The 23,447-nt window shown below is 47.7% G+C and overlaps 1 protein-coding gene across 1 annotated transcript in view; it reads right to left on the bottom strand.

The window, feature by feature from the left end:
- The window catches only part of MUC13 (mucin 13, cell surface associated), a 30,880-nt gene extending 11,487 nt beyond the window's left edge, over positions 1-19,393 (bottom strand). The window contains exons 1-14 of the mRNA XM_071810609.1: positions 19,277-19,393; positions 14,772-14,828; positions 13,923-13,979; positions 13,452-13,508; positions 12,158-12,214; positions 11,693-11,749; positions 10,509-10,553; positions 10,053-10,097; positions 8,192-8,236; positions 7,736-7,780; positions 5,864-5,908; positions 3,810-3,863; positions 2,378-2,497; positions 1,343-1,449 (exon numbers count right to left, since the gene is read on the bottom strand). Coding sequence (XP_071666710.1) covers positions 1,343-1,449; positions 2,378-2,497; positions 3,810-3,863; positions 5,864-5,908; positions 7,736-7,780; positions 8,192-8,236; positions 10,053-10,097; positions 10,509-10,553; positions 11,693-11,749; positions 12,158-12,214; positions 13,452-13,508; positions 13,923-13,979; positions 14,772-14,828; positions 19,277-19,334 — 849 coding nt within the window. The 5' untranslated portion in view covers positions 19,335-19,393. The remainder of the gene's footprint in view (positions 1-1,342; positions 1,450-2,377; positions 2,498-3,809; positions 3,864-5,863; positions 5,909-7,735; positions 7,781-8,191; positions 8,237-10,052; positions 10,098-10,508; positions 10,554-11,692; positions 11,750-12,157; positions 12,215-13,451; positions 13,509-13,922; positions 13,980-14,771; positions 14,829-19,276) is intronic.
- Between the last annotated feature and the right edge of the window lie 4,054 nt (positions 19,394-23,447).

The raw sequence follows: 23,447 nt of genomic DNA, 5'->3' as shown, positions 1-23,447 counted from the left end.
GGAGAGACATGAGTTGAATGAATGTCAGGCAGCGCATTAGGGTTGCCTGGCCAGATAGCAACAGATACAGCCTTGCAGGCTCATCGCTTAGAAGGGCGTCCCTGCATCACCAACCCACGTCCAAGTAGAGGGAAGTGGGACAAGTGAGCATCCTTACAGATGGCATGTGTCCCTAAGAAGCAGTGAAGTGGGATTGTCAGAGGCTGATCCTGTGGGGAGAAGTTCAGCACCGATGAAAGCACTGGGGGTTTCACTTCTCTCCCTCATCCTGTGTGAAGCAGGGAACAACTGGTGGAAGTAGCTGCCTCCAACTGCCACACAAGCAGGAGGAACCATGAGAAAAGGATAAGATGTCTTGGTTGACCGAAAAGATAAGCTATCCTTTCTTTGTAATAAAATAAAAATTATTTTCTATGTTATTTTTGCTTTTGCATACTATGACATATATATCCTAATGCTGCAAAATATGCACTTCTGTAGCCATGTCATGAAAAAATGCTGGACAAGTAAATTGAAGAAAATACTTTTTAACATTCTGGAGCAACAATTTTTGGTTACTTTCTGATAAAACATTCATAGGAATTTATATTATAACATATTATAACATGAATTTGGTGAATATTTTGTGATCAGCTGTCTAGTAGAGTTGCATACCTCTTCTCAACATACGCAAATCTGTTTCTTTGAACATGATAGCATAAATTTAACTGTTCATCTTATTTCTTCAGGAAATCCATTACGAGATTTTGCCTCTAATCATAGAATGCTCAAAATGTGTAATGTCTATTTCACTAATGAAATACTAATACTGGTATACTTATGGAGGAGGTTTATTATTTAGGTATTTAGACACAGTTGGACAACCTTTCTGAAAAGTTTGTGCTGTGTGGAAATGATAGCTTTCTTTTTTTCTTTTTTTCTTTTTTTTAAAGTTATTTTTTATTATACCAATGAGTATTACTGATTCCTCAGCAAACACTGGCGATCAGAATCTAAATGTCTGGAAAACTTTGCTCAACCCCATTGTTTTTTGGAGCAGGAATGGTGAAAGATACAAAGCAATTGATGTGAGAACTTCCCAGAATACAAGTGGCACTTAAATGTAGATATTACTTATTTCAGGTGAATCTCTTCAGCAAGAGCCATGCGTGTACTCATCTGAGGGCAAAATTCAAGTTTTTCATGAACAGGTCTAAACCAGTATGAAACATGCTTTGAAAGAAGTAGATTTCTCAAGTGAAACTCTCCTAGGCTAAACTTCAAAAGCAACATGTATCCCCTGTCTGCATGAGATTCAAGAAAGCATTAAATATACAGAAATGGTTGAAAAATTATCACTCACAAACGCTGTTAAATTATTTAAAACTTCTTCATACTGTGCAGAATTTACAATTAGAACACTATCATCATAAGTTCCTGACAGCGTAATGACTCCTGGGAATATTTTCCCTGGAATAAGAACAGAGAATATGAATTAATTAGAAAGCATGCAAGTAAATCAGGTTTTACCTTAGAGTTCTCAGGCCTTCAGAGATGTGGAAATACAATGCAGAAATCGATCAGTGTTGTTTTTCATATATTGGAGGAATCAGCAGGGGACAAATGTTTGCTTGGTCAACTCAGCTACAATGAGGGATGTACTCTGGCTAATGGGAAGCAGGCAGGATCCTGGGCTCAACCAAAACGGTCAGACTATGAAACTGAATTATGTTAAACTGTAAGTATGGCTGCAGCTAGTAAAATATTTCATCTGAGGTATTACAGTATTTAGTGAGAGAATATCTATATTAAGGACATTAAATTTGCAGTCACAGCCACCAAGTAGTTAATGTGGTTCACCATACCTGAGAAAGTGATTCGGTATCTACCTGCTTCTTTAGGCTCATAGTATATTTGAGAATCCTGCCTGCTGGGACTTAAATGAGAAGCCCCATTTGCTCACACACTTGATCATTATCAGCATCTCAGAGATACACTTTAACAGGACTGTGATGAGTGTTTAGCAACCGGGAAAATCTAGACAGTTGTTCAGAGGTCTTCATGTGTTTGGGCCCCTTTAAATCCTGGGCATTAATATTGATGTCAGGTTTAAACTTGCATTTTCTTTCCCGCTTTTCACTCATTTTAATCTCCAGCACTTCTGACAAAGACCTCACCTTCTTTTCCTCGCACATCAACCTATTTGCCTGTTACTGTTTTGTGAGATAACAATCTAGGTCATTGCATTGGTGGTTGTCTGCAAAGCCAGGCATTATTCAGCAGCCACTTTCCCAGACTGATTATGTTTTCAGTTATAACATGAGAACAAGGGATACAGAAAGAAAAATTCACCTGAGTAGAAGTAACTAAAAATATAGATTGCCCTTCTGGAACTCACCTCTGTGACAATCATTGTCCTTGTAGTAGAATCCATATTGGCACAGGCAGTTAAAAGTGCTGTTTAAACGAACACAGGTAGCCAAAGTTGTTCCACAAGGGTCTGGGTTGCAGAAATCCCCTGTTACAAAGATAAAGATATTGATGTCAGAATTTCTATGAAAGAGCAATAGCCAGTTCTACTATCAGGTATGTTTTATAGAGAATAGATACAACTAAAGAGTACTCTGAGGCCATCAAGGGCAGCATGGTATGGTTCTTCAAAACCTTTTCCAAACCTCCTTCTACCTTCCCCTTTAATCAGTGTCTTATTTCCTACGACCTGTTGCTTAGTGTGATTTAACCTGCACGCCTGCCTGTGATACCTCTTCTCCAGCAACCTCTCTCCACTTGATTTACCTCCTTCCTGCAAATTTCCTCTGTCCAAAAGCCCTGCAGGCTCCACATATCTACCCTTCTCCCTCAGTGCCAAGCTTGCCATTGCTACCCCATGACCAGGGCAAGGCTCTTGTTTCTGCTCCCACAGCATCTTCAGTGTATCCAGAAAATCCTGCAGCTTATGTCACTGTCCTGAGCCAACCCAGGTCCTCCTCAATTCCAATCTGTTCATACACTTGGAAGAGGAGTAGCACTATAGGAAAACTTATCCAGCTAATCCTTCCTTGAAAATCATCCTCTGAGAGATTTGCCTGGAAACATGCACAGCAATAAGAAAGAGAAAACACAAAGATGTGATAGTAAATCCATCAGAAGAAAGAAATTTAGGGAGAAGTAACGTTTTATAGGGTATGCTCTCTGCCTAAAATGGTCTCCATAATAGTTTTGTTAAATAATTACATATTCTGTAAGGATTTTATAATATGTATTTCATATCTATACATAATTTATATGTTTATAAGTAATTAAAAGTTATATTTCAATAGACATTAAATATAGGATGGTAATTACAGCTCTCTTCCAAGTTACCAAATTCTATTTTTCACCCTGCCTGGTTTCTTTCACTTAACTCCCTAGGTACCTTCTCATAGATCAGGTAGATATTTTATGTGTAATGGGGAAAAATGCACTAACACTCATTCCCCAAAAAATGGAAAGCAAAACATTTGATGAACTTTCATTTACTAGAGGGCTCATTTCCAGATACTGTCTTTCTAGAGGTCCTACTGAAGACAAATTATTTTTCTGGATGAAGAGATCCAAAGCAGAAGACAACAAGGCTTGTGGAATCTTCCCCAACATTATCCCCTTGCAGCAAAGACCAGCAGGGAAAGAGGGAAGAGTGGAGAGGCTTCGTAGTTCCAACCTCAGCAACTTTGTCTCTCGTGGGAGACAAATTCATGGAAACCTGGGCAGGAAGGGACTGCATAGCTCTCAGGATGAGTAACCCAAATCTACCCTCCTAAGGGGTCGACTGAGGGATTTTTGTTTCTTACCTGTAGTGCCTGCAGTTGTCATTGTAGGTGTAGTAGTAGTTATGTCATTCTTTCCTGACAAAGTGAAAAGAAGAGAGATAGTAGCACTGCTTAGCATTCTCTGGAGGAAAAGTCTTGGGGAACTCTGTGTGTACAGAACAAACTCTGAGCAGGTGAGGGGGAAACACACAGACCTGAGCAGCCAAAGCGCAGGGCAGCCTTGCCCGGCCTTTGGGCTCTCCAGGTCATGATGCCTGGGCAGTCTGATGTCTCCATGGCCCCTTCTCCCCCACATCCCAGTGCCTGAGCACATGCCCCACACAGGCAGTGGATTGCCCCAGCTCAGCTGCACTCCTGGCCACGGCCAGTTCAGCCATGGGCACACATGTGTCTCCCTGCAGGAAAGTTCCCTCTGCCTGCTTGAGGCAGCACCACACACCAGCACTGGCTGCTGGAGCAGTTTGAGGGCACCCATCAGTCTGCACCCAGCCAGCACACCCTGTGCTCCCCCACAGTCGCCTTGTCCCCACGGTCATTTGGAGAAGAGCCTGAGGCAGCTGCTCTTTCCAGATAGTACACAGGCATGATGGAAAAGTGCGGTGCTGGCAAGAAGGATGTGCTTGACTGTGCCCCCCATGCAGGAAGAACTGAGGGGATGGGCAGACTTCACTTCCTCAGAGTTACCACAACAGGAGCTTGCACCCACCTGCATGGGGTTCCCCAGCATCACAAGGGGCTTGGTGGTGCATGGAGGATTCCTGGCAGGAATCGCTATATGGTCCCTGGCCCCTGGCACTCAGACCCATTGTTACGAGCCCCTGATCCCTCCCTGCCCATGCCCAGCGAGGCAGAGGAACAACTCCCTGCAGGGCCCCGTCACAGGTTTGCCCTGGGCATCTCATCTGCCAGGATCCTTTTCCGCCAGGGACTGGTGCAGAAGGCAAAGAGCAGCCTTGTCAACATTTCCCCCTCCCTTGCAGCACAGGCCAGTAGAGAGAGAGTGAAGTGATGACAGGATTCATAGCCATGATATTGCAAACTTTGTCTCCACTGGGAGACACTATTTCTTGTGGGAACTGCAGAACTCCCAGGATGGGTGACCCCAATCTACCCTCCTAAAGGGCTGACAGGGATTCTTGATCCTTATCTGTAGTGTCTGTGGCTGTTGTCATGAATGTGCTAGTATTTACGGTATCATTCTCTTCTGATGGAGGGAAAATGAGAACTGTTAGCACTGCTTAGCATTATGTGGAGGAAAAGTCTTGGGGAACCCTATGTGTGTGCAGGACAAGCTCTAAGCAGGTGAGGGGGGGGACCGACGTAGGCTTGAACAGCCAAAGCCCAGGGCAGCCTTGCCCTCTCTTTGGGCTCTCCCTGGAGTGGCCTCTTCAAGTCTTTTCTAAACCCTTTCCCCCGGCAGCAAAAGTCAGCAGGGAAAGAGGGAAGAGTGGAAAGGATTTGCAGCCTTGATCTGGGCAATGTTTTCTCCCTGGGGAGGTGAACTTGCGGTTACCCAGGCAGGAAAGCACATCCCTGCTGCCTGTGGGGACTATAGAGCTCCCAGGATGAGAGACATCAATCTATCCTCCTAAGGGGTCGACTAAGGGAATTTTGCTCCTTACCTGTAGTGTTTGTGGCTGCTGTCGTGGGTTCAGTAACATTCTGTCCTGATGAAGGGAAGAGAGTTGTTAGCACAGCTTAGCATTGTAGGAGGAAAAGTCTTGGGTAACCCTGTGTGTGCAGGACAAGCTCTAAGCAGGTGAGTGGGGGACAGACAGGGGGCTGAGCAGCCAAACCCCGGGCAGCCTTGCCCTCTCTTTGGGCTCTCCCGGGAGCAGCCTCTACAAGTATTTCCAAACCCTTTCCACTGGCAGAAAAGCCCAGCAGGTAAAGAGGAAAGAGTAGAGAGGATTCACAGTCTTGATCTGGGCATCATTGTCTCACCGAGGAGATGAACTTGGGCTACTCAGGCAGCAGAGTACATCCCTGCTGTCTGTGGGGACTATAGAGCTCCCAAGATGAGTGACACCCATCTATCCTCCTAAGGGGTCGACTAAGGGAATTTTGCTCCTTACCTGTAGTGTTTGTGGCTGTTGTCGTGGGTTCAGTAACATTCTGTCCTGATGAAGGGAAGAGAGTTGTTAGCACAGCTTAGCATTGTAGGAGGAAAAGTCTTGGGGAACCCTATGTGTGCAGGACAAACTCTGAGCAATAAGGGGAGACCTGCTGGGGCTGAGCAGCCAAAGCGCAGGGCAGCCTTGCCCGGCCTTTGGGCTCTCGAGGTCGTGATGCCTGGGCAGTCTGATGTCTCCATGGCCCCTTCTCCCTCATATCCCAGTGCCTGAGCACATGCCCCACACAGGCAGTGGATTGCCCCAGCTCAGCTGCACTCCTGGCCGTGGACGGCTCAGCCATGGGCGCACATGTGTCTCCCTGCAGGAAAGTTCCCTCTGCCTGCCAGAGACAACATCACAAACCCAGAGCAGCTTCAGAGCAGTTCTCAAACTGCCCTCAGGCACCCATCAGTCTGCACCCAGCCAGCATACCCTGTGCTCCCCCACAGTTGCCTTGTCCCCACGGTCATTTGGAGCAGAGCAGCTGCTCTTTTCAGATGGTGCACAGGCATGATGGAAAAGTGCAGTGCTGGCAGGAAGGATGTGCTTTTCCATGTCCATGATGCAGGAAGAACTGAGGGGATGGGCAGACTTCACTTCCTCAGAGTTACCACAACAGGAGCTTGCACCCACCTGCATGGGGTTCCCCAGCATCACAGTGGGACAGGGACTTTGGTGGGGCATGGAGGATTCCCGGCAGGGACCACTATACGGTCTCCAGCACTCAGCTCCATTGGTGTGAGCCCCTGATCTGTCCCTGCTCATGCTCAACAAGGCACAGCAACAACTCCCTGCAGCGCCTTGTCATGGGTTTGCCCTGGGCACCTCATCTGTCAGGATCCTCTCGCACCTGGGACTGGTGTGGGTGGCAAAGAGCAGCCTCATCAAAACTTGCCCAGCCCTTTTCCCTTGCAGCAAACAGCAGCAGGGAAAGAGTGAAGTGATGATAGGATTCATAGCCATGATCTGGGCAACTTCATCTCCACTGGGAGATGACCCTTTGGAGAGCAGCACAGGGCAAAGGGACCTGGGGGTCCTGGAGCACAGCAGGATGACCATGAGCCAGCACTGCGCCCTTGTGGCCAGAAGTCCAATGCCATCCTGGGGTGTATTAGAAGGGGAGTGGTTAGTAGGTCGAGAGAGGTTCTCCTTCCCCTCTACTCTGCCCTGGTGAGACCACACCTGGAATATTGTGTCCAGTTCTGGGCCCCTCAGTTCCAAAAGGACAGGGAACTGCTGGAGAGAGTCCAGTGCAGGGCAACGAAGATAATTAAGGGAGTGGAGCACCTCCCTTATGAGGAAAGACCGAGGGAGCTGGGGTTCTTTAGTTTGGAGAAGAGGAGACTTAGGGATGACCTCATCAATGTTTATAAATACGTAAAGGGTGAGTGTCAGGAGAATGGAGCCAGGCTCTTCTCGGTGACAATCAATGATAAAACAAGGGAGAATGTGTGCAAACTGGAACAAAGGAGGTTGCACTTATACATGCGAAGAAACTTCTTCATGGTGAGGGTGAGAAAACAGTGGAACAGGCTGCCCAGGGAGGTTGTGGAGTCTCCTTCTCTGGAGACATTCAAACCCCATCTGGATGCCTTCCTGTGTAACCTGATCTAGGTGTTCCGGCTCTGGCAGGGGGATTGGACTAGATGATCTTTTGAGGTCCCTGCCAATCCCTTACATTTTGTGATTTTGTGATTCTGTGTGATTCTGTGAACCTGGGGAACCCAAGTTAGGCAGCAGATCCCTACTTCTTGTGGGGACTTCAGAGATCCCAGGATGGGTGACCCCAATCTGTCCTCCTAAAGGGCTGACTGAGGGACTCTTCTCCCTTACCTGTAGTGCCTGGGGCTGTTGTCATGGCTGTGGTATCACTCTCTCCTGATGAAGGGAAAATGAGAACTGTTAGCACTGCTTAGCATTATGTGAAGGAAAGTATTGGGTAACCCTGTGTGTGCAGGACAAGCTCTAAGCAGGTGAGTGGGGGACAGACAGGGGGCTGAGCAGCCAAACCCCGGGCAGCCTTGCCCTCTCTTTGGGCTCTCCCGGGAGCAGCCTCTACAAGTATTTCCAAACCCTTTCCACTGGCAGAAAAGCCCAGCAGGTAAAGAGGAAAGAGTAGAGAGGATTCACAGTCTTGATCTAGGCATCATTGTCTCACCGAGGAGATGAACTTGGGCTACTCAGGCAGCAGAGTACATCCCTGCTGTCTGTGGGGACTATAGAGCTCCCAAGATGAGTGACACCCATCTATCCTCCTAAGGGGTCGACTAAGGGAATTTTGCTCCTTACCTGTAGTGTTTGTGGCTGTTGTCGTGGGTTCAGTAACATTCTGTCCTGATGAAGGGAAGAGAGTTGTTAGCACAGCTTAGCATTGTAGGAGGAAAAGTCTTGGGGAACCCTATGTGTGCAGGACAAACTCTGAGCAATAAGGGGAGACCTGCTGGGGCTGAGCAGCCAAAGCGCAGGGCAGCCTTGCCCGGCCTTTGGGCTCTCGAGGTCGTGATGCCTGGGCAGTCTGATGTCTCCATGGCCCCTTCTCCCTCATATCCCAGTGCCTGAGCACATGCCCCACACAGGCAGTGGATTGCCCCAGCTCAGCTGCACTCCTGGCCGTGGACGGCTCAGCCATGGGCGCACATGTGTCTCCCTGCAGGAAAGTTCCCTCTGCCTGCCAGAGACAACATCACAAACCCAGAGCAGCTTCAGAGCAGTTTGAGGGCACCCATCAGTCTGCACCCAGCCAGCATACCCTGTGCTCCCCCACAGTCGCCTTGTCCCCACGGTCATTTGGAGCAGAGCAGCTGCTCTTTTCAGATGGTGCACAGGCATGATGGAAAAGTGCAGTGCTGGCAGGAAGGATGTGCTTTTCCATGTCCATGATGCAGGAAGAACTGAGGGGATGGGCAGACTTCACTTCCTCAGAGTTACCACAACAGGAGCTTGCACCCACCTGCATGGGGTTCCCCAGCATCACAGTGGGACAGGGACTTTGGTGGGGCATGGAGGATTCCCGGCAGGGACCACTATACGGTCTCCAGCACTCAGCTCCATTGGTGTGAGCCCCTGATCTGTCCCTGCTCATGCTCAACAAGGCACAGCAACAACTCCCTGCAGCGCCTTGTCATGGGTTTGCCCTGGGCACCTCATCTGTCAGGATCCTCTCGCACCTGGGACTGGTGTGGGTGGCAAAGAGCAGCCTCATCAAAACTTCCCCAGCCCTTTTCCCTTGCAGCAAACAGCAGCAGGGAAAGAGTGAAGTGATGATAGGATTCATAGCCATGATCTGGGCAACTTCATCTCCACTGGGAGATGACCCTTTGGAGAGCAGCACAGGGCAAAGGGACCTGGGGGTCCTGGAGCACAGCAGGATGACCATGAGCCAGCACTGCGCCCTTGTGGCCAGAAGTCCAATGCCATCCTGGGGTGTATTAGAAGGGGAGTGGTTAGTAGGTCGAGAGAGGTTCTCCTTCCCCTCTACTCTGCCCTGGTGAGACCACACCTGGAATATTGTGTCCAGTTCTGGGCCCCTCAGTTCCAAAAGGACAGGGAACTGCTGGAGAGAGTCCAGTGCAGGGCAACGAAGATAATTAAGGGAGTGGAGCACCTCCCTTATGAGGAAAGACCGAGGGAGCTGGGGTTCTTTAGTTTGGAGAAGAGGAGACTTAGGGATGACCTCATCAATGTTTATAAATACGTAAAGGGTGAGTGTCAGGAGAATGGAGCCAGGCTCTTCTCGGTGACAATCAATGATAAAACAAGGGAGAATGTGTGCAAACTGGAACAAAGGAGGTTGCACTTATACATGCGAAGAAACTTCTTCATGGTGAGGGTGAGAAAACAGTGGAACAGGCTGCCCAGGGAGGTTGTGGAGTCTCCTTCTCTGGAGACATTCAAACCCCATCTGGATGCCTTCCTGTGTAACCTGATCTAGGTGTTCCGGCTCTGGCAGGGGGATTGGACTAGATGATCTTTTGAGGTCCCTGCCAATCCCTTACATTTTGTGATTTTGTGATTCTGTGTGATTCTGTGAACCTGGGGAACCCAAGTTAGGCAGCAGATCCCTACTTCTTGTGGGGACTTCAGAGATCCCAGGATGGGTGACCCCAATCTGTCCTCCTAAAGGGCTGACTGAGGGACTCTTCTCCCTTACCTGTAGTGCCTGGGGCTGTTGTCATGGCTGTGGTATCACTCTCTCCTGATGAAGGGAAAATGAGAACTGTTAGCACTGCTTAGCATTATGTGAAGGAAAGTATTGGGTAACCCTGTGTGTGCAGGACAAGCTCTAAGCAGGTGAGTGGGGGACAGACAGGGGGCTGAGCAGCCAAACCCCGGGCAGCCTTGCCCTCTCTTTGGGCTCTCCCGGGAGCAGCCTCTACAAGTATTTCCAAACCCTTTCCACTGGCAGAAAAGCCCAGCAGGTAAAGAGGAAAGAGTAGAGAGGATTCACAGTCTTGATCTAGGCATCATTGTCTCACCGAGGAGATGAACTTGGGCTACTCAGGCAGCAGAGTACATCCCTGCTGTCTGTGGGGACTATAGAGCTCCCAAGATGAGTGACACCCATCTATCCTCCTAAGGGGTCGACTAAGGGAATTTTGCTCCTTACCTGTAGTGTTTGTGGCTGTTGTCGTGGGTTCAGTAACATTCTGTCCTGATGAAGGGAAGAGAGTTGTTAGCACAGCTTAGCATTGTAGGAGGAAAAGTCTTGGGGAACCCTATGTGTGCAGGACAAACTCTGAGCAATAAGGGGAGACCTGCTGAGGCTGAGCAGCCAAAGCGCAGGGCAGCCTTGCCCGGCCTTTGGGCTCTCGAGGTCGTGATGCCTGGGCAGTCTGATGTCTCCATGGTCCCTTCTCCCCCACATCCCAGGACCTGAGCATGTACCCCACACAGGCAGTGTATTGCCCCAGCTCAGCTGCCCTCTGTGGTCATGGCCAGCTTAGCCATGGGCACACATGTGTGTCCCTGCAGGAAAGTTTCCTCACCTGCCCAAAGCAGCACCACACACCAGCACTGGCTGCCAGAGCAGGTCGAGGGCACCCATCAGACTGCACTCAGACAGCACATCCTGGAATTCCCTCACAATGCCAGCTACCCATGATCATTTTGGGGAAAGTGTGAGTCAGCTGCTCATTTCAGATGGTGGGTAGGCATGATGGGAAAGCACAGTGCTGGCAGGATGGATGTGCTTGTCCATGCCCATGACGGACCTAAAGTTCAAGGACTGCGCAGGATTCCCCTCCTCACTGTTACGCCAGCAGGAGCTTGGACCCACCTTCATGGGGTTCCCCAACACCACAGTGGGACAGGCAGCTTGGCAGGGCATGGAAGGTCCTGACAGGGACCACTCTATGGTGCCAGGTCACAGCTTCTAGCACTCAGTCCAATTGGTCTGAGCCTCAGATCCTTCCCTGCTTATGCCCCAACAAGCCATAAGAACAACTCCCTGCTGGGCTCAGTCATGGGTTTGCCCTGTGCACCTCATCTGCCATGATCCTCTTGCACCCGGGACTCGTGTGGGAGGCAAAGGCATCAAGCAGGAAAAGAGCAGCCTCTTTAAGTCTTCCTTAATCCTTTCCCCTGGGAGTAAAGGGCAGCAGGGAAAGAGAGAAAAGTGGAGAGCACTCACACCCTTGAGCAAGGCACCAGTTTCTCCCCTGGGAGATGAAATCAGGGAAATCCAGCCAGTAGAGCACATCCCTGTTTCCCTGTTTGTGGAGACAGTAGAGCTCCCAGGATGGGTGACCCAAATCTACCCTCCTAAGGGGCTGAGGGATTTTTGCTCCTTACCTTCAGCGTCTGTGGATATCGTTGTATGTGAAGTATCACTTAAGCGATCAGGACTATCTGATGAATGGAAAACAAAAGATGTGGGAGGACTGCTTAGCACTGTATGGAGGAAAAGTCTCGAGGAACTCTGGGTGGGTAGGAAAATGTGTGAGTAGGTGATGGGGGAACTTGCAGAGCTGAGGAGCCAAGCAAGGGGCAGCCTTGCCCCGCCTTTGAGCTCTCCCTGCAGCAACCACTTCAAATCTTCCCTGAGCCTTTTCCTTGGCAGCAAAGGTCAGCAGGGAAAGAGAGGAGAATGGAAAGGACTCACAGTCTTGATGTGGGCATTCTTTTCCTGACTGGGGAGATGAACCTGGGAAAATCTGATTAGGAGACCAGATCCCTGCTTGTGGGGAAGGCAGAGCTCCCAGGATGGATAACTCAAATCTGTCCTAAATGGCTGACAGAGGGATTTTTGCTCTTTACCTGTAGTCTCTGTGATTGTCGTCAAATTTGGGGTAGGACTTGAGTCAGAGCTTGAGCCTGAAGAAAAGACGTGGTATCACTGCTTAACATTATGCGGAGAAAAATTCTTGGGGAAGCCTATGTGAGTGCAGGACAACTTCAAAGCAGATGAGAGGGGGACTGACATGGGGCTGAGCAGCCAAAGCCCAGGTCAGTCTTGCCCTCTCGTTGGGAGTCTCCCTGGAGCAACCTCTACAAGTATTTCCAAACTCATCCCCCTGGCAGAAAAGGTCAGCAGAGAAAGAGGGAAGAGTGGAGAGGACTCACAGCCTTGATTTGGGCATCGTTATCTCCCTGATGAGATGAACTTGGGGTTACCCAGGCAGGAGAGCACATCCCTGCTGTCTGTGGGGACTGTAGATCCCCAGGATGAGTGACCCAAATCTATCATCCTAAGGTGCCTCAATTAGGGATTTTTGCAATTTACCTGTAGTCTCTGTGGTTGTCGTCAAATTTGGGATAGGACTTGTGTCAGAGCTTGAGCCTGAAGAAGAGATTTGGTACCACCAGCTAGCACTGTGTGGAGGAAAAGTCTTGGGGAACCCTATTTGTGTGCAGGATAAACTCTGAGCAGGTAAGGGGGGGACCTACTGGGGCTGAGCAACCAAAGCCTTGCCCAGCCTTTGGGGTCTCCTGATACCTGGGCAGTCTGATGTCTCCATGGCCCCTTCTCCATCACATCCCAGTGCCTGAGCACATGCCCCACACAGGCAGTGGATTGCCCCAGCTCAGCTGCACTCCTGGCCACGGCCGGCTCAGCCCTGGGCACACGTGTGTGTCCCTGCAGGAAAGTTCCCTCCACCTGCCCAAGGCAGCACCACACACTCAGCACAGCTTCAGAGCAGGCTGAGGGCAACCATCATCCCATGAAAATGCTACCCATGATGGCCTGCTTGGCAACACTGTTTTGGGAAATCTGAGGTAGCAATTGTTCCTGCATGGTAAGGATGTGGGAAACACATGTGGGTCTTGAGGTCTTTTCAAGGAGGACAAGGCACCAAGCATGAGGAGGCAGAGTTGCCAAAATCATCACCAACACTTTTTCCCTGCAGCAAGGGGCAGGAGGGTCAGAGAAGAAAGACAGAGAAGGAGTCGCAGACTTGATCTGAGGCTCTACGACTCCACCAGGAGAGGAACTTGGGGAAACCTGGGCAGGGGAGCATGTCTGTGCCTGTGGGAGCTGCAGAGCTCCCTGAGACTGAGTTATTCCAGACTGTCCTTGTAAGTGGCTGTCTGAGGGCTTTTTACTCCTTACCTGGTGTCTCTGTGCTTGTTGGGGAAGACGGGGTAGAATCTGTTTCAGATGTTGATTCTGAGGAAGGGAAAATGAGACATGTGGTATCACTGTTTATCATTGTGTGGAGGAAAAGTCTTGGGGAACTCTGCGTGCAGGAAAAACTCTGAGCAGGTAAGTGGAAAACCGGCATGGGGCTGAGCACCCAAAGCCCAGTGCAGCCTTGCACAGCCTTTGGGGTCTCCACGGAACAGCCTCTTCAAGTATTTCTCAGCCCTTTCCCCTGGCAGCAAAGGTCAGCAGGGAACGAGGGAAGAGAGGAGAGAATTCACAGCCTTGATCTGGGCGACTTTTTCTCCTTGATGAGGTGAACTTGGGGTTACCCAGGCAGGAAAGTACATTCCTGCTGCCTGTAGGGACTGTAGATCTCCTATGATGAGAGACACCAATCTATCATACTGAGGGTCTGACTGAGAGATTTTTGCTCCTTACCTGTAGTCTCTATGGTTGTTGTCAAATTTGGTGTAGGACTTGTGTCAGAGCTTGAGCCTGAAGAAGAGAAGAGAATCGTTTTGCTCTGGGCACCTCATCTGCCATAACCCTCTTGTACTTGGAACTGGTGCAGGTGGCAAAGAGCAGCCTCATCAAAGTTTCCCCAGCCCTTTTCCCTTGCAGCAAAGGCCAGCAGGGAAAGAGTGAAATGATGACAGGATTCATAGCCATGATCCGGGCAACTTTGTCTCCAAGGGGAGATGAACTCAGGGAAACCTGGGTCAGGGAGCACATCCCTATTTCTTGTGGGGACTGCAGAGCTCCCAGGATGGGTGACCCCAGTCTACCCTCCTAAAGGGCTCACAGGGATTCTTGATCCTTATCTGTAGTGTCTGTGGCTGTTGTCATGAATGTGCTAATATTTATGGTATCATTCTCTTCTGATGAAGGGAAAATGAGAACTGTTAGCACTGCTTAGCATTATGTGGAGGAAAAGTCTTGGGGAACCCTATGTGTGTGCAGGACAAGCTCTAAGCAGGTGAGGCGGGGACCGACGTAGGGTTGAACAGCCAAAGCCCAGGGCAGCCTTACCCTCTCTTTGGGCTCTCCCTGGAGTGGCCTCTTTTCTAAACCCTTTCCCCTGGCAGCAAAAGTCAGCAGGGAAAGAGGGAAGAGTGGAAAGGATTTGCAGCCTTGATCTGGGCAATGTTTTCTCCCTGGGGAGGTGAACTTGTGGTTACCCAGGCAGGAAAGCACATCCCTGCTGCCTGTGGGGACTATAGAGCTCCCAGGATGAGAGACATCAATCTATCCTCCTAAAGGGTCGACTAAGGGAATTTTGCTCCTTACCTGTAGTGTCTGTGGTTATTGTTAATGTTGTGGCAGAATCTGTTTCAGATGTTGATTCTGAGACAGGGAAAAAAAGAGAAATGTTAGCACTGCTCAGTACTGTGTGGAAGAAAAGTCTTGGGGAACCCTATTTGTGTGCAGGACAAACTCTGAGCAAGTAAGGGGGAGACCTGCTGTGGCTGAGCAGCCAAAGCCCAGGGCAGCCTTGCCCAGCCTTTGGCGTCTCCAGGCCCTGACACCTGGGCAGTCTGATGTCTCCATGGTCCCTTCTCCCACCACATCCCAGTGCCTGAGCACGTCCCACACAGGTAGTGGATTGCCCCAGTTCAGCTGCACTCCTGGCCATGGACGGCTCAGCCATGGGCACACGTGTGTCTCCCTGGAGGAAAGTTCCCTCTGCCTGCCCAAGGCAGCACCACAAACCCAGCACTGACTGCTGGAGTAGAGTCAGAGACATCTCATCTCTAGTGCTCGTACTTCAGCTTTAGAACCAGCAGAGCTCTGGCCTGACCTAGTGCCAGTATTGCCCACTTCCCTTGTCATGTCAATTTGCTTTTCTCAGCCCTTTAAACAAGCAGTGTTTTTATCATAATTCATCTTCATTTGTTGCACCTATATCAAATAGATTTACATGACACTGCACTCCACAGTTAAAATGTTCACAGTGACCCTTCATATTCTGCTCTAGAGCTCAGTTAAATCTACAAAAATTCAATCACTGCAAGATATACATATATAAATACTTTTCAACTTTGGAATGTGCTCTCAGGAGAAGCATCACTAAAATCTCTGTATGAACGCTTTCAGAGCAGCAGTGGAAGAATGGCTGCCTTTGCTAATACCTTCAATTATGCTGTAATAAATTCAAGTGAACAATCAAAGCAGATTATTTTATTCAAATAATGTATATACTGCTAAATTATCGTTGGTATCAAGACCCTTTTTGCCAAGACTACACCTCTATCTGGTTATGACAGTACACTTTTTTTTGGTCATTTTTTTCTTCCTCATTATATTTTTTTTTTCTAAATAAAGATAAACCTGGCTGACACCAGGTAATAGTTGAAGAAAATTTTCCTCTTATTTTGGTTTCAGCATTACCTGTTACTGTGTTTAGTTTTCTGAAGTATTTTATCTATTTATTTTTAAGATGTTTATTTAATATTGAAATGGTGTTTTTCATAACTCTTGGCATATGGAATGTTTGGGGTTTCTTTTTATCTACAAGTAAGGAGATTAAATAATAAACCAGCCTTGCTGTTAGACATGTGATACTGACAAATGGCCAGTTTGGATCATACGATCTAACTTCAATCTGAATTAGTTAATAAATGAGTTAGGAATAAACATATTTAGTCAGAGTTAATGCCACTGCAATCATAATGCAATCTAAATGATTAACAGCATGCAGCTGCAAGGATAATATATTTGTGGCTAAAATCCTTGGCACTAACACATTCTTAAAGCTGGTATATTAAAAAAAAATATTGCAAATCTCAACAAACATTTGAAAAATAGACCCGCTGTTTAAGGCTTTGGAAATTCAAAGTGAGGCAAATGTTATAAAGTTTGTTCTTCTGATCAATAAAGAAAAGGTATATCAATAAAGAAAAGATATACCAATAAAGAAAAGGTATATCAAAAAGATAACTCCTGAAGTAATACATTGGTCTCCTCTACGTGAAGAGGAGATATGAGCAATTGTGCCAGTCCTCTGCCAAGGTTTGTGCCTCCACTGGTTACCAAGTCCCATAGGCAGCATTATTTGTTCCCATCAATGTAAAGAAATGTGCTTTTTTCCTATAACCCTGATAATGTGAATCTATGTTGGTCAGAGGCCATGGTTTTGAAGTATTAGCATTATAGAACCATTTAGGTTGAAAAGGACCTTTAAGATCATTTTGTCCAACTGTAAACCTAACACTGCCAAGTCTACTACTAAACCACATCTCTAAGTGCCACATTCGTGTCTTTTAAGTACCCCCAGGGACGGTAGCTCAACCACTTCCCTGCGCAGCCTGGTCCAATCATGGACAATCCTTTTGGTGTTTTTCCTAATATCCAATCTAAACCTCCCCTGACACAACTGAGGCCATTTCCTCTCATCCTACCATTTGCTACTTGAGAAAAGAGACCGACCAACACCTCGCTACAATTTCCTTTCAGGTAGTTGTAGAGGACAACAAGATCTCCCCTCAGCCTCCTCCAGGCTAAACAGCCCCAGTTCCCTCAGCCTCTCCTCATCAGACTTGTGGTCCAGACCCTTCACCAGCTTCATTGCTCTTCTCTGAACTCTCTCCAGCACATCAATGTCTTTCTTGTAGTGAGGGGCCCAAAACTGAACACAGGATTCGAGGTGCAGCCTCACCGGTGCTGAGTATAGGGACAATCACTTCTCTGGTCCTGCTGGACACGTTAGTTCCAATAGAGGTTTAGACTGCCTTGTCAAAATGGATATCGGGCCAGTACCCTCTTAGAGAGCTAATCCTTAGCCTACAACAACTGTTAGCCTTGCAGAGGCTCTGGCTGACATTGTCCCCGAGTACCCTTTGGACGCAAGAAGAATCACGTCTGTGGTGATAACAGAGCACATGAGCTGTGATTCTCGTGAGAGGTAACCTGAGCCTAGGTGGCCATTTTACAGCTCAGTCTGCCTAGACCCAACCTCTGTGTAAGGAAACACGATGCATTAATAGACTTAGGCGTTTACTACAGAGATAGAGAAATGGACGGCATTACAACCAAGGTTATGGAATAACAGAGACATCTGGCTGCTGAGCAGGGCAGGGCCTGTGTGCCAGTACTAATCAAATGGACACATCCTGCGAAGCTTTTACAATGTTTGCTTAGAATGAAAAAGGTTTCTGGGAAGGACCATTGAGATGTAAGTCTGTTCCAAGTAAGTGAAAGACTCACATTGCTTTCAGTATCTCTTGGATCAAGTTTTTTCATATCTTGTTGTTACCTGCAAGACTCCAAACAGAAAACCAACCAACTGACAATCTTGAAAACTCCTATGCTTACAATTTATAGCTAAAAATTGGTCTGTAGCACGTTGTAGTTGTAGTCAGAAATGCGTATGTTCACTTGCAGCAGTCAACAGAGACCCACAACCAGCTGAAAGCTTAATAACATCAGTGAAGTTCTTAATCATAGAATGTCCTGAGTTAGAAGGGACCCACAAGGATCATCGAGTCCAACTCCTGTCCCTGCATATGCCAACCCCACAGTACACACCGTACGTCTGAGGGTGTTGTCCATTCTCTTGAACACTGTCAGGCTTGGGGCCATGACGCCTCCCTGGGGAACCTGTTCCAGTGTCCAACACCCTCTGGGTGAAGAACCTCTTCCTCATGTCCAATCTAAACCTCCCCTGGCACATCTTCCTGCCATTCCCTCGGGTTCTGTCACTGGTCACTAGAGAGAAGAGACCAGCGCCTGCTCCTCCTCCATCCCTTGTAAGGAAGCTGTAACTGCCATGAGGTCTCTCCTCAATCTCCTCCAGGCTGAACAAACCAAGTGACTTTAGCCACTCCTCATACAGCTTCCCCTCCAAACCCTTCACCAACTTTGTGGTCCTCTTCTGGACACTCTCCAGTAGCTTTATAGCCTTATTTATCCTATCTCGTCCAGAAATGCACACAGGGCTTCAGATGAGGCCACACCAGTGCAGAGCAGAGTGGGACAATCACCTCCCTGCCCGGCTGGCAGTGCTGTGCTGGATGTGCCCAGAACACGGTTGGTCTCTTGGCTGCCAGGGCACACTGTTGGTTCATGTTGAACTTGCCATGGACCAGAATTTGGCTCATATCTCTGTAACTTTATATTCATGCTAGCTGAGACTCCAAGTCCTCTCACTGCTTCAAGTCACCATGAAACTCTTAATATAGTTGCCTTAACTCTACTTCTGCTAGTGCCTTCACCTTGTATCTGTCACTGAATATCAGGGACAGGCAAGTTTGGGCAGAGGTTCTGGCCCACAACTACCCAGTTCGTCACAATGCCAGAAAAAATAGTAAGCAGCTTAAGGAATGACACCTGCCCTTCTGTTTTGAATAGACCACAGTGCAACCCTCTGCCACCCAGACTGGTGGTGAAGTTCCCATTAATCAATTTCAACTGGAGGGAACAAATCCTCTGTGAGCCAGCTCAGGCGGTGCTGCTTTCCAGACTGGTTATTTAAGGAGCCTCTGGCCTTTTGTGATGACTGTAATAGAGCTTGAATTACCTGGGTTTAGCATGCAGGTCCTGAAAACTGCTCTTGGAATAGGCTACCTTAGGTTAATCATAAGCACCAGTGCTTTTGCATTGTTCTGTGAACAAGGAAAACTGTTGTCTTGCAGCAACATATTTCATCATTGATTAATCAAAATCTAGACGTGCTGAATTGTATATTGCCGCTGACCTTCAGCCTTTCAGCAGCTGCTGAAAGTACTAAGCAATCCATTCACTGTCACAGAATAGCTGCCCTGATAAATCCCAAACCAGAAGATAGTGTTTCTTACCTTTCAAAAGGCTCAACACCAGGGTGAGCAACACAGCAAGGAATACACAGCGTCTCATTGCCGCTTCTGCTGCTGCTGCCGCTTGCTGCTAAACATAAGAGAAACTGCTTTTCTCTTCTGTCGTCAGCTCATTTAAGGTCCCAGCTACAGGTGGAGAGTTCAGCCCCGAGATGACGTCATGGTGGCAGGTGGCAAATGGTAGATCCAACCTATGTTTTTCTTCCTCCTCAGGCTGGGAGGAGATTTCTGGACCTGCAGTGTTCTTCTTTAAGGTCATAAATGCTTGAGACCTGTTGACACAAGGAAGTTACTGCTAAATAAGTTGATGTGGGAACTGACAGCACACCAGCTATCCCTTGCCAGCTCTCCATACAGACAACCTCAGTGCAAATTAAATGGAGGGTGCTGTGTAATCTGTTCTTAAAATGGAAAAAGCCATCTCATTCCAAGGTATGCTAATTATGCACTTGGAGTAGAGTACCTGGGACACACATGCTCACTTCCTTCACGATAAATTACCAGTACAGACCCCAATTATTCTTTCCTTATAAGCAAAATTTTATGCCCAAGCACTTATTGATCAACAGGGTAAAGAGCAATAGACAACACCTGCATCTTTGACATCATAGAAACAGGACTGACCTTGGCCCTTCTGGCACCGATTATGTCTGGTTTGTTTGCAGCTATCTTATGTGTGTTATGGGCTCACTAAAGCCGTGTGGCAAGAGAAGGAGGAGCGGGCAGGACTGCGGGCAGGTGTTTGACTTTATCTGCGTGACAATCCTCTTTCCTTGAGAGGGAGCATGTTTATGTTGAGAAGATATTTGGAAGCAGGGATGGTTAGGCTCGAGCAGGGAGCCTGCAGCAGATCTAGAAATGGGAAGTAGCCCAGAAGACCATAGAGCAGGTAACACATTCGTGAGGCAGGGAAAATAGGTGGGAGACAGAGACTTTTTGACATTGTATCCCAGGAAGCCTCTGAAAATTGCTAGGTAGAGACCAGGATGGGGAAAAAGGTCTCTGTGGGTAGGGTCTGGTTTTCCCAAACCCTCTTATTTTTAGCTGTCTCACCTGCACAAGTTCTCTAGCTGATCACTGTGTTTGTTCTGCTTTGTGCTCCAATAAAATGCACTGCTGGAGACCATTAGAAATAGGAACGCCCCATGGTGGTTTCGCGTTCCTCTTTTTCAGGCAAAGGTGTCATTTCTCTCACTTTGAAGGTGTGGGTGACTCTGGATGCTGCCACAACTGCCAGTAAAGTCTTTCTGTGAAATAAACACAGGTTACCCTGTCATTATCAGACATGGACAAGAAGGATGAGCAACTCATCAGCGTATCCCCTGCAAAGCCACTTCTAATGGCTGTGGAGCTGGTCTGCTCTGGCAAACTCTGCTGCCAGCAACACTGGCAGGTCATGAACACATTTCTGAATGCAAAGTAACAGCTCTGTGTGTTAAACGCCTCTCCCCTTCCTTCACCTGCCTTTGTTTGATGTGTTGTTTCAAAAGCAAGATATGCAGTCTTGTGTACTAATCTCATATATTCAGAGGGTGGCTCTTCATTTATGTAGGAGGGTGGGAGAGACCAGAAGTGTTATTCAAGTCACTCTTGGGCTTAGGGTTGTCATAAAATGTTACCTAGCACCAAACCAGGAAACATCGGTGGATTTATGGACAGCAAAAATGGTTCAGTGCCTCTCTGCCAGCCTCATTCCTCTGCACCCTGCCAGTGTGCTGAGCCTAACCATGGGGTGTTTTGGCTGCATCTTCCTTTGTCCCTCGGGCTTTAAAGCCCCTCCAGTGCAGCCTGTTCTCCACACGTACCCCCAGTCCCCACAGTGACCCCCCAGCAGCATCTGCCCTGCCCTATGGCAGCCTGGTCCTGGCTCCTGAGGGAGCCCCATGATGGACACCCTGCATGGTCACCAGGTCATTGTGTGTGGTGGGAGGCTGGTATTGGCATCTCAATATGCCCTCCAGGCCCTGTCCCACTGCCTTCATCCAGAGAACCAGCCTGAGAGAGTGGCCAGGGCCAGAGCCAGACCTGGGGTGGCCTGGGGTGTGCTGGGGGTTCTCACAGCCCCCCTCAACTTCCAGACACCCCTCCAGCCCATGCTGGATCCAGCTTCTGTGCCTGTTGCTGCTCACTCCCATGCCAGTCACCCATGCCAGCCCATTCACTTCCTCTGAGCCCCTCCTTAAAATTCCTCTTTGCCAGGGAGCTGACAGAAATGGGGAAGGAAATGCCTGGGCGGTGTTTGTCACCAAAGCCCTGTCTGTTTCTGCTTGGGCAGCATCCACCCTCTGCCCCAGGTCACTACCACCCTCCCAGCTTCGCCTCATGCAATGCACCCAAGAACTAAACCTAAAGTCTTGCTCGAATAAAGAATTCTAGTCCTGAGCAGACTGTGCTGTGAGCCTCCAGGGACACCCAGCACTTCTGGACACCAGCCATTTGGGGAGCCACAGCACGTGCTTCAGCTGGAATTGGTGTCTGGAGGAGAACAAACCTGTCTGTGGAAGATGTTTGGCAGAGCTCTGTGCCACTGGTCCTCTGGTGATGTCCATCTCCCACATCTAGACTCTTCAGTCATCATGATACATCCCAATTTTCCAATGTTGCCTCAAGGTGCAACTAGACTAATCTAGGTCTTAAAACCTCCCTGTTGGCTGTGAAGTGAGTGTCTAGGATCAAGAGAACTCCCCAGAGCACTATGAAAAGCAAGGGTCAGGTCTTCAGCAGGTGTAAGTGGTGCAGTTTTGCTGGCTACACTGGTTGAGGGTGCAGTCCTGTACATTAAAACTGTTCTTTACAGTGAATGCACATCAGGAGTGAGTGTATTAGCCATAATTTTAGAGTTCACTTCCATTCTTACCTGATTGTTCCTGTTTATCACCATGACAACTTTGAGAAGTGCAAATCATCTGCAATGCAAAAGGCACCAGTTCCTCCAGGAAGTAATGTGCTGGACAGAAATACACCTTCACATACCAGATATTTTAATCTCTGCTTACTCTTCCCTGTTGATTTTGTGACACACTCGTGGTCTTCCCTGGAGAGAAGAGGGGTGACAGGCTGTATTGTGCCCCATTACTTGTCAATTTGTTGGGGAACTAGTAATAGAGATGTGATGGTTTAGAACAGAAATAAAGAATTACGAAAAGAGGAGAACTGATGTCAGTGAAACATCAGGGACTCTAATGTAATTATTAATGACATAATTAAGCACATAGTTAGACCAGATAGCTCACCATTAGCCCAGACAGACTTGCACGACCACAGTAGTTGTGATGTCATTTAAAGTATTACAGAGAAATCCTTTGCAGAAATAAACTAAATAACTTTCCAGAAGCTGTAAAACCAAACTGTTGTGCGTCAAAGCTCAGATAAGGCTATCAAGAACACTGACAAATTATTATAATGGAATAAAACGTGTGTTATATTTAGTAACAAACACTGTAGTTGTTCTCTTTCCTTTATGTTTGTTTTTTTTTTTTTTTTTAATGTCAGGAAAAAAAAATAACAAAGGTAAAAGGCCCTGCTTATCTATTAGAAGGCGCATAGTCCTGCACAGCCCATTTAACTGTAAATTGCATGCAATCAAGGGGCAGTCCTGCTGCCAGAAGACACCTTAAAGTAGGAGCAAGCATCATACGTATCAGCTGAATTCTTCCTGTGTATTTTTTCAATCCTATTCCTTACTGGACTCCTATACATTTTGCTATCTCATAAATTTGGTTCATCCATTGAATATTACATACACAAGTAGAAATATATGTTGTAATTAGCTAAAAATTTTAAGAAAAACATCCAGAAAGTCTAAATCAAAGTGCTATACATACAGATGCACCCATAATCAGGGAAAGCAGATGCACTTTGCCTCCTTTTCAGGTGGTTCCCAAGATGGTTGAGGACACACACTATGGATGCATTCCATGGTCTCAGAAGCACTGGTATGCAAATCTGAAGTGGGCAGGACTACTAAATCATGTGATTGCCAATAACCGCAAAGATTTTTTACCTAGTCTCATGGCAATGCTGTGAACAGTCCTTTTGTGCTGCCAATTTCCTTAAAAGATGTCAATGTCACAAAGAAAACAGAACCACTGGTAATAGTATCAGTAATAAAACTGAGGCACTGTAACAGTCCTGCTCTTGCAAATTAACACAA

The sequence above is a fragment of the Patagioenas fasciata genome, chromosome 7 (genome assembly GCF_037038585.1).
Source record: "Patagioenas fasciata isolate bPatFas1 chromosome 7, bPatFas1.hap1, whole genome shotgun sequence".
Taxonomy (NCBI): Eukaryota; Metazoa; Chordata; class Aves; order Columbiformes; family Columbidae; genus Patagioenas; species Patagioenas fasciata.
This window is presented reverse-complemented; position numbering and strand designations above follow the sequence as displayed.